This window comes from Anabas testudineus, chromosome 1 (genome assembly GCF_900324465.2).
Source record: "Anabas testudineus chromosome 1, fAnaTes1.2, whole genome shotgun sequence".
Taxonomy (NCBI): Eukaryota; Metazoa; Chordata; class Actinopteri; order Anabantiformes; family Anabantidae; genus Anabas; species Anabas testudineus.
In genome coordinates this window covers 21,592,747-21,603,930 of record NC_046610.1, presented here as the reverse complement: position 1 = coordinate 21,603,930, position 11,184 = coordinate 21,592,747, and the positions used below count along the sequence as shown (strand labels likewise).

Here is an 11,184-nt window from a genome sequence, read left to right as displayed (position 1 = left end):
ATAGCACAGACCTACTTTGCCTTAAACAGTAGGTGTGTTATTGGCATTTCCCATAAATTACACTCACAGAAGTTGTCCACCCCTCTTAAATCTGCAGTCTGCAGTTAGGTTGTTGATACCAAAATACCGAGAATAATTCTTTTTTATAGAAGGTGAAAAAATGTTAAGCTTTTATGTAAACTCAGGGGACCCCTCTGGTGACAATTAAATTGGGAAAAATACAATTAAAAATATATAAAAGGGGAAAATAAATGATTTTCTTTTCCTTTATCAGCAATACAGGTTGTATATGTGCAGTCATTATGTAGGCATTAAATATGCATTAAATTGCACTGTTAAAGAACTATGGAACAGCTATTCGATTTTGAAATGGTGAAATATTGTATTAGTGAGGAGCTAATCTGAGCCAGACTCAAAGTTAATGTGATGTCTGCTCAGCTTGTTCCCTGCAGTTAAATTAGCACAAGTAATAAGATGATCGTAGCCTGTTTATTGCTATCACTTGGTCTTCATGACTGTGTTTGCTCATGATCAGTGATTGAATATATCCTTTATTTCATTATGACCTCCCCTAACTCCCACCAGATAACCAACTGATAAAACACCTGCTACCTCAATCTTGTTCTCTTTGTTTTTTCATTTCCTTTTTCCTTATTGCTTTCATTTTTTTTTACACTTTCATCCCTTTTTTTCCAATCTGTCTGTCTCAGCCAATTTCTCTAATTGAAGCAAAAGGGAGACAAACCCATGCTGTCATCAAGCATGGATTATGTAACAGTCACAGTGTTTGCTGTGTCACAGCCTCCCTTAGTCCTGATATCCCTCCTCCTTGACTTCCTGCTCCAGAGACTCGCTAGTGGACATATATTTGTGCAGGCTCACACAACCAATCACCTCTAAACTAACACCCAGCTATCACTCTCTGAGCTTTTGTTGATCTATGGCATTATAGGTCAACCCCACATTTCAGGGTGTTATTTTAAAGCAACTTTGTGCACAGTTTTGCTCTTACAGACAGATTTGAACACTTCCTAAAGTTTAAATGCCATTTTTTAGTTGCTTTGTTGATGTGGAACATTGATGCATATTAAAATGCCACTTGAATTGATACAAAAAGTCTTTTATTTATAGGATTAAATAATTAATTCAAAGAAACAGAGCCCAATAAATTCTGTTTTTTATTCATTCTATCATGCAGTAATTTATTTACTGTATTTCTTTATCAGGTAATTCACTCAGACATTTCATTATCCTTTAAGTGTGTACTGTGTATGCATGTGGGCAGAGATGCTGCGGGGGTGCCAGAAGCCAAGACAGCTGTTATGGGATCCTGAAATGAAAGTCACAGTGTTTGCTGTCAACATCTCTGACAACATGGCGTTGACCTTTCATGCTAGCCAGCTGTCTCTATACGGTAGGTAGGCACATTCATAAGTGCAGCCCCATCAGTGGCAGATCTCAGGTGGACACTTCAGCTCATTACAGCTAAAACCTGATACATAGAGGTGTGGTAAATAGAGATACAGTACAATGCAACAAAGAATTTCAGTTCAATTCAATTCAAACAGCACAGAGTTCCTGAGAGAAAGTCAAAACTGTGTAAACTAGGTACAGTATTTATTTTCCAATCAACACTTTATCACCATTCAGCGAGGACACAGTGAGATATCTTAACCTGTTTTTGTTTTACATGCTGCCTATTTTGTAAATCCAACACCACAAGGTTACTCTATTACAAATGCTGAAGATCACTCTAGATGACAATACAATCAAGGTAAAGCCACCGTGGTATCAATCACTGTATTTTTGAAGTAGTTTCTTGAATGAATACTCACCACTCAGTGGGGTAATGAACTCCTTTATATTTGTTAAGTTGGAATTGTCTGATCTCAGTTACTCCTGTGGAAGGATCAATGCAGGAGGCAGCAGGCATCTACATCTTGTCTCAGTCCGTAGAACAGCTTATTCACCTCTCTCCAAGGACGATAACAAAGTGTGTACATGGCTACAGACACCACAAATATAGTGTACAATCTACAATACAGTGTATAACACAATAGTAATAACCAGTTATGACATATATGAGTAAATATATGGTCAATAGCAATTTAAAATAAATAACTGCTACACGTTACAATAAATCCATAGAAATTCTGGATTATATAATTTTTTTGTATTTAATTGTCTCCAAATTTTACAATAATTAAATAAAAATCCACTTATTTTTAATTGATTAAACTGACTTCTACCTTGAAGAGATTGCTACATTTAAACAATTTAACTTAAAGTCAAACCATTATTTATAGATTTCTACTGTACTATTGTTCTATTGTTTTGTTTTGTGTGTGTGTGTGTGTGTGTGTGTGTGTGTGTGTGTGTGTGTGTGTGTGTGTGTGTGTGTGTGTGTGTGTGTGTGTGCATGTTTTGGTTTTGTTTTTTGACAAATGGTTGAATGCTGATTTCAATCTATTCTAAAAAAAGGATGTGATTTGTACCTTGAATTGCTGCATTGCAATCAACCACATGTCTATTATTCATTCTCTCCCACTTCAATTCAATTTACGTTGAGAATGAGATTTATTGCCACTAAAGTTCTAAAACAACATTATCAGCGTGAGGGGGGATATAATGCCAGTCTGTCTGACTGTCTGTCTGTCTCGTAATCCCCATTTTCTCCCAGGTTTAATATAGCATAATCAAATTCAGTTTAGTTATTGTGGTGTACTGGCATGAATGCTGTAGCCTTGAAACAATTTCTGAAGGTTCAGCAGCTCGATACTAAAATGTTCTCATTCGGTGTCCAGCTAAATCCAATAAACTGGGACAGCGTGACTATGTGAGGAACAATATCAACTGTTCAATCGTAGAAATGTGTGTGCGTGTGTGTGTAAATATTAAATTTAGAATAGAATCAGCTTTGTTAACTCACGCTGTTATATTTTATAGCAATATATACATGGACTAACAACAAAGCCAGACGAAGAGAAGAAGAGAATATAAAACTTATCAATACAAATACATATCAAACAAAAGCTCTGATGGAGAAACCAGCAGAAAGAAGTGGCCTATAAGAGTGTTCTTTGACTGATGGGATTTGTTTTCAGTGCCATGTGTTCACTGGGCCTAAAATCTAATAAGAGTGAAGAACTGATAGTAGAATAAAGTTCAGAAACAGCATCATGTTGAACTTTGTTAAACCACTAAACACACAGTAACACGTGAACGCGTGGAGGATTTCTATTTGTTCGGAGGGTGCAGCATTTGTTACTAGGTAACGATGAGGTGGTGCATTACAGGAATTGTAGTTCAAAACCGGTTAGTGCCGCTGGCCTGATATTAAAATAACTGTGCCGTGAAACTACATATCCCAGCATGCCTCAGCAGCTGCCCTCCCAGTTTGACCACATGACTTGGGGTGCTTCAGTTAGCTGTAATAACAGAAGCACTAGCATTGTTTTCCGTCTAAAATTTGTTGCCTAACCAGTATTTCCCCGACGCTTTCTCTCGTTCATTGTATGAAAAATGAAGCTGCAGTGTTTCGTCGCTCTGTGTCTCGGTGTGGGTGTAATGGCGGGGAAATACACCCGTGAAATGAACGAGGCCAAACCGAGCGACAGTGATGGACAGACGGTGGAGTTCAGGATAGCGAAGCTGAACCAGGTGTGGGAGAAAGCCAAGCGGGTGAGTGGGTAGAGACCCGGCAGAGGATGCTCCTGTCTACACATGTGGCATGTGGGGGCAATGAATCCAACAGAATACAATTCAATATATCATCATATGGTGTCTCACCACTGTTTACGTTGAGAATAATGTATTAGCCTCACCCTAAGATTGGGCCGTGATGTAAGATTCAGCTTCAGTTTGCCTCCTATGGTTCTAGTATGAGGAGTACATTTATCTGAATGTTTCTAAACTTCACTCTTCCTGCTCTGTGTTGAAATTTTACTGTGCTTTTAGCTGCAGAAACTCCTCCAGGTGATACAGTGTGGAAATGACATCATCTGGAGGAGTTTTGGAGGCGCAGGTGAACCAGAAGTACCACCTCCACAGTATAAACAACCTGATGAACAGCTGACGAATTAATTCATGTAGTTAATTAGTCAACATTAGCATACATCAACTATGAACATAGTTAACATATCAGTTGTAAAGGCATTGATTGAGTTTAGTTTTTCAGCCCAGGAGCTAGACAATCAAACTTCCTGGGAATATAGTGTGTACAGCTCTGGGCCTTTGAACAAGTCCGTTATGTACCTATCAGTCAATCCCCAGCCAAAGGAAGAACGTCTAGACAAGTTACAACACTAATAGCTGTTATTTGGTTTGACAGATGCAGTTGTCCCCGGTGCGTCTTGCTGAGCTGCACAGTGACCTGAAGATCCAGGAAAAAGATGAGATGCAGTGGAAGAAGTTGAAAGCCGAGGGGTTTGATGAAAACGGGGAGAAAGAAGCTCAGCTCAGACGAAACTTCAATGGTGAGACAGTCTCTGATCACTGAACTGTGTCCTCATTTTGTCCTAATTTAACTTAAAGTGTGACTACATCAAAACAAGATGTTTTAATGACATGGTGTCTTGCACACTGTGCTCAGACGCTTGAGCCTGTGGAGAGTATAAAGGTTAGGTCGAGTGTATAATCTTTCAAGTGTGAAACTTCATTAGTGTTGCTTTTTAAAGCCAATGGTGTAATGATCGATTGAGCAAAAAGTAAGGCTAAGTTTAATTATGTATGTCGTCCCTGTCTCCATCCAAATGTCTGAGATTTAATGCAATAATCATTATGTCAGGGTAAATAACACTAGAACAGGATCACATACTGAACCCACAGAATATTGTGTTCTGGACCAGGCAAAAACTTAAACAAGACATATGTCAAAAAACTTTCACATATGGCTTTTAAATATTAACCAATTAACATGAAGTTATTATAGTTATATTATATAGTATAGTTATATTGAGTTATTATTAAATTAAGGGTCTGCCATATATACTCTGTATGTACCATTTGCATGGAGTATTCAGTGGGATTTAAGAACAATGTATGTACCGTTCAGACAGACTGACTTTAGTGTGGTCTGAGCAAACCCTAGAGCTGGGAATTAACTGTGTGACAGGGTATTCACCTCAGGACCTGCAGCCAATGACCCAGCTATACACACCAGTTCATTAGCATTCTGCTACTAGAAGCTAGTGGACAGTTTCCCCCCTGTGGCAGCACAGGCAGCAGCCCCCCCCACCCTCAGCCTGAACTCCACTCTATCCTTACTCCCCAATGGTAGAGTGACCTTCCAACTTCAGGCAGGGCAGCAGACTCAGTTTCTGCTCCTGAAGGCTAAAGATAAATCTTTAAGGAGGACATTAAGCCACCTCCCCAGTGAATCGTGCCCTTCTCAATGAGCCATTATAATTGGGCTCAGGTTTTTTTTTTTCTTTTCATAGCACTTCTCCCTGATGCACTTGGTACGTCACGCCGAGACACAAATCCTGACACTTTGCTTATTGTACATTGATTGATCTGGGAATGTAAGTTTATTATACTGTTAGCACTGGAATCAGCTGTAACTAAACTATATGAGGCCAGCAGTACCACAGAGATAGTCATGACACTCTTCTAATGAAGTATCAGTAGTTAATAAGTGACATTGATAGGTTACTACAATTTTGAGATGGTGCTGAATCAGCTGCTGTAACGAGTTTACTGGAGCAGAATAACGACTTCCCTCTTTAGGGCCAAGTCCAACTCTGACTGTACTACACTGATAATACATAATTCCTTTCCACATAACTGCCAAATGTTAACAAATTAGCTTACATAAACACCAAATACATGTTATCATCCCAGAAAACAAACATTTGTATGCTAGCAGTGTTTGGCTGCATCGAGAGTCATTTTATCAGTCTTTCATTACTTTGTCTGCACAGTTTAGGGTTGAGGAAGGTTGTTCCGTTAAGAGAGCGCATTTGCTTCCTCTCTCACTCTGATCTTTAAAAAGCATTTCAGGTTAGAAGCAGCATGACAATGAGCACATCCAGATCACCCACAGTGTGCTACTTACGTCAAGAAAAAAGTGAAGATGGTTTGTTTTGATAAGCTCTTGTCAAGTTCTCCGACTAAATACTTGTACTCTGCCTGCTCAGTTTATTTTCAGCAGCTTATTAGGGAGGCTGCTCCCTTTGCTGTTCTCAAGTGGTGACTTTGGAATTAATGTGTTGCTGTCAAGGGTTGTGTACTTCTGGGTAATTTTTGATGTGAAATCCTATCTTACACGCTTGTTGAAATGAAAACTATATATTTGTCTTAGTCGCTTTAAATTCTCTTGGGAGTCAAACAGCCACAGTTGTTTCCCCCGTACAGGCTCATGCCTGGATAAATTATTGCAGCATCAGTAAAAGGTCTATGTCTTATATAACACAGTGATCCTGGCCAAGTATGGAATGGATGGGAAAAGGGACACACGACCACTGGAGAGCAACTCCTTGAAGGATCATGACACAAAAGAAGGAGACGCTTTTGATGATCCCCGTCTGGATAAACTCTGGAACAAGGTGTGTTTGAATTTCTGTGTAAAGGAAGGAGGATGTGAAAAAACTCCTGTCTCTGACGCCTCTTATCCCACCAGGCCAAGAGCTCAGGGAAGTTCTCTAATGAGGAGTTGCTGAGTCTGAAGAGAGAGTTTCAGCACCATAAAGACAAGATCCACGAGTACAATATTCTCATGGATACAATCAGCAGGACCGAGGGTGAGCTGCATGAAATCACTCCTCCTGCTCTCATGCTGAGCAGGAGTGTTATACCACCTGTGTTTAGTTTTATTGGTGTTGTCTGAGGCCATGTTTATGAGCCTTTAGGAGCTCGTTCCCCTCTCTACCGCTGTGTTCTTGTTGTTTGGAATCTCTTGTGGCAATCTGTGCACACTTTCTGAGTTCTCAACTGTCCTTCGCTCTTTTCATGTTTTCCACAATACATGTTGCTGAGAAATGAAAATTAATGTTTTTAAGCTGTTAGAGAAGTTTCCAAAACAAATTTATGCATAAAAAAATACATAGGTCAATCATCCAAAAGTACGTAGGTCTGAAAGGCACTCAGTCCGTTTGTTCAGTCTTCAGTCTTCACATACATGTCTTTAGTCGGTCATGTATGTGGGTGGCAGGTATCAGACTGCACATGTTGCCACCCACTGCTCTGTGCTCTATCAGAGCTTGTCACATCACATCAAGCTGTGAGTTTTAAGCCGAGCTGACAGGCCCCTCTGTGTTTCAGAAAGACACGGGGAGGACAGGCTCATCTCTTTTGGACGCGAGCGACACTTGGCAGCTGTTTTGTGCAAGAACTTTTCTGTAAGCGTTCTAGAGCGCAATATTTCTGTGAAAACAAGCCGGGGGTATTTTTCTGCTTGTCTGATACATTTAAATACTGAGCCAGTCACAGGTTGACTTGAGGGTAGTCTCCGTGCACCTCCACAGCGCCACCTCCTCCTCCATCCACCATTCATCGAACTTCCTCTTCAATTCGCCTTGTTTTTTCTTTTTTCTTTTTTTTTCTTTAGACCAAAATGTCAATCTTTTTCACTGAGTCACTGTAGCTCTGTCCAGTTGGCCAAAACCACACTGACAACTTCTCTGGTTAGACTCGGCTCGCAGACTACTCAAGGTTCTTGGCAATAATAAATGTGATATACTAAGAGAAAGCCAGTCCTATGAAATGTCGTAAAATGTTTACAGGTTATTTTATGGTTGCTACTAAACTCTCTTTATTAAATGCCACTCTTTGTGTTTTTTATCACTTTAATTTCCTCCTTCTTTTCTCTCATTCTTTTCTTTTTCCTTACAATGTTTGTGTCTTTTCTTGTCTCATCCCTGCCTCATTTCCTCCATTCTCCTCTTCCTTTGCCTCCACCCCCTTCTCTCCTCCCTTTCTTTTCCTTCGTCTTATCAACAGAAATACACAAGAATGTGATCTCTCCCCTGGAGGGCGATGCCAAAGAGCACGTTCTGCACCAGAAGCACACAGAGCTCAAGCAGAAAATGAAAGACCTCAACCAGGGCTTTGAGCGTCTCCGTAAGCTCAGCCACGAGGGCTTCACTGAAGACAGTGGTGAGGGAGACAACACACACAAATGCAAATGTGTATCTAGTCTCTTTCTCCATTCCATTCTCACTTTGCATTTATTTTATCAACTTAATCACTGGGATTTGCAATCTCAATAACACTTTCCCTCTCAGCAGTGGTATAGTTGATGAGTGTAGACACTACAGCTTAATGTACAGTGTTTTATGCTTTTACTTCAAATTGAAAATGTCTCTAAAGTGAAAAGGATGTAAAGGCTTTCAGAGAGGTTATTTAAAGCAGCTCCCAAAGCTGCATCTATCCAGGGACATACGTAAACCAGCTTGTCCTTGTGCTATTTAAATCAGAGAAAACATTCATTACTCTTTCGTCATTACAGTTTCTTGTAAACTCTTTTTATGTCTCATATTCATCTGCTTTCGGACAAGTGTACTGCTGGTTTCAGTCGGAGTCAGCCACAGAGCTTTGTTCTGCTGTTGTATACCAGCTTCATTACCTCTCTCCTTCTTTGCCTTCAGGTTGTTTCTCACTCAACCACTTGCGCTCATCCTCCCCAGACAGCCTCCTATAGTGCAAAACAAGTCTTAAGCTCCTTCTCTCTTTCCTCTGTCTGGTATTCATGCAGTTTTATAATGTTAAGGGGTGACAGCACCTCAAGCTGAGTTGTGAATGCAGGTAGTTTTTGTCTGTTTCATACTGTGTGTGTATACCAAATGACAGAGTAACCAGGGTAGCTCATTGTTGCAGCTCCGTCTTCTAAAACATCTGCTGTGACTCCTGAGTGTGCAAAGATTGGTGAGACTCAAAAGACTCTTCGGACTGTTTACCTCTTCATCTTTCTCTTTGTCTGTTCCTCCTCTGTAGAGTTTCGGGAGCCCCGTGTGATCGAGTTGTGGGAGGCTGCCAAGAGAGCCAACCTGAGCAAAGACGAGCTGGACTCTCTCAAGGTAGCGCTTACATTTCTCCTGACAGTTTCTTGGACACTCCAGCTTTCACCGATCTGTTTGTAGACAGTTCAACTCTCAGAAACTTTTTAATGAAGTACTCTTTTGGTAACAGCAGCATTAACTTTTGTAGTTTACTTGGTAGTTAAGTACTACTTATGCATGGTGAGCCATAAAGCAGAGAGAGTACCTTATTACGATCACATTTTATGCATTACACATTTCAAATGCACAAGTATTCCACTCACCTGTCTCTCATTGTGCTCCTTTCACCCTTTGTCCCACGAGCATATGAATGCAGTGAATATCTCAATTTAAATTTCAATGTTTTTAATGATATCTGGCTTCAAGCATCACAGAGAAACATTTAACTGGAATTTTCAGTGTGACACTTCCCTCTGTAGTCACTGCCTGAGATGCATATGAGCTCCGCTGTGCAGCTGTGCAGGTAAAGTAAGGTGAACCCTTTGTGTTCGCTACCCTCTCCTCTTCTTGTTCATTTAGGAGGAGCTGCATCACTTTGAGACCAAAGTGGAGAAGCACACCCATTACCAGGAGCAGCTGGAGCTGTCACACCAGAAGCTGCAACATGTGGAGGCTTTAGGGGACAAAGAACACATCAAGAGGAACCAGGAAAAGTACAACACACTGTCTGAGAAGACCAGGGACATGGGCTACAAGGTAAGGAGAGGGTAAACGTTCTCCATTAGCTTTTTTCCCCACATTGTGCCATCAGACACCACAGTGATATCTGAAAGTGGTGGGAAGTACATTCACTTAATTTAATACTTAAGTATTTTGAGGTATTACTACTTTATTACTTTAAGTTACTTTAAGTATTTCCTTTTTCTACTACTCCATACCTTGCATTTACTACATGTCAAGGGGTCAAAGGTTAACAGCACCTCACCATTCCTGTTGTAACAGGTTTCTCTCTGCATTTCGTGTCAGCATCTCACTGTCAAATAGATGAACAGATAGATTTGTCTGCAGTTAAATCACATCTCTGTCTTCTTTTGTATGTTAGATAAAAGTTTTGGTAGTTTTTATAATGTGATATTTTTCCCCCCCAGATGAAGAAACATTTGCAGGACTTGTCCAACAAGATCTCTCGTCAGGGACTCCAGCACAATGAGCTCTGAGAGGCTGATGGTTACTCAGTGAGGGCTAAATGAACTGAAATTACTTCCTGTTCAACCACACACAACCACCCCCATTCCCTCACATCTATTGTAAAAATAATCTGTGTTTTACATATTCATTTTTCTACTTTTCTAGTGTTATGAGCTGTTGATTTTGCTAAATGAATGGAGTGATGTGTACATACTGTGCATGTGAGAGATTTCCTATAAATCAGCTACTTATTGTGATAATAACTGATGTTCAAAGTACAGATAAAATGAAATAGTTGACATCCTAGTCTTCTACTCTGTAGCAACAGCGGTCCGTTCAACTAATGACAGCTGGGTGGGAAAGAAATGTCTAGCTGAAAATGTGGCAGAAGTTCAAAGGAGCCAAATTTTATGAAGGACATTGTTGAGGGATGGGCAGCAGCAATTGAGCCACTCTCAACCAGATGATGTCATTTAGCAGCTGAGGGCTAATATTTCTGGTCCCTGGGAACAGGGACCTCCTGTAGGGACATCCACACATTGGTGGGCTGAAAGTTTGTCCACACTTGTCTGTCATTAGCTGTGCAAATAATAAATCCTACATCACATAACCCTTCTACTGCTGTAGTATCTCACCTTAGTTTACTGATGTATTGTCTAATCAATAGATCATGAAGAATGATTTGCAGATTCATGTAAGAAGCACTGAAACAGCAATCTTTAATATCCAATGATAGAGTAGCCAGCAATGTAGAAATACTTTAAAAATATAGTTTCATATCATTCATATCGTCTTGCCATAAATAAAAGCTATTTTAAATATTTACACATCCTGTAGAGAAAAGCAGTGCTTCCAGTGACATTAATGGGAGGCTCTTGGTGAAACCTTTTCTGATTTATCCTTGCATCAATTTTTGCCTCCTCAGAGACACTGATGGGAAAGTGAGACCATAAAAATAAATTAGCCTCAAATATTGGACAATGTGTCCTGATGATATCAAGAGGGAGATGAGAAATAGGAACACACACAGCACTTTTCCATTCATCAGCTCCTGCCCTCT

The 11,184-nt window shown here is 40.1% G+C and overlaps 1 protein-coding gene across 2 annotated transcripts; it reads left to right on the top strand.

Moving 5' to 3' along the window:
* Nucleotides 1–3,401: 3,401 nt before the first annotated feature.
* On the top strand, nucleotides 3,402–11,100 carry lrpap1 (low density lipoprotein receptor-related protein associated protein 1). 2 transcript variants are annotated; one of them, XM_026360024.1, is made up of 9 exons: nucleotides 3,402–3,681; nucleotides 4,331–4,475; nucleotides 6,415–6,545; nucleotides 6,620–6,740; nucleotides 7,939–8,094; nucleotides 8,932–9,014; nucleotides 9,516–9,692; nucleotides 10,085–10,157; nucleotides 10,255–11,100. In XM_026360024.1, the coding sequence occupies exons 1-8, from the start codon at nucleotides 3,523–3,525 to the stop codon at nucleotides 10,151–10,153; spliced, it is 1,041 nt and encodes a 346-aa protein (XP_026215809.1). In that variant the 5' UTR covers nucleotides 3,402–3,522; the 3' UTR covers nucleotides 10,154–10,157; nucleotides 10,255–11,100. The 2 variants fall into 2 exon arrangements, with proteins under 2 accessions (XP_026215809.1, XP_026215808.1); XM_026360023.1 differs by having other exon boundaries at nucleotides 10,085–10,425.
* The last annotated feature ends 84 nt before the right edge of the window (nucleotides 11,101–11,184 follow it).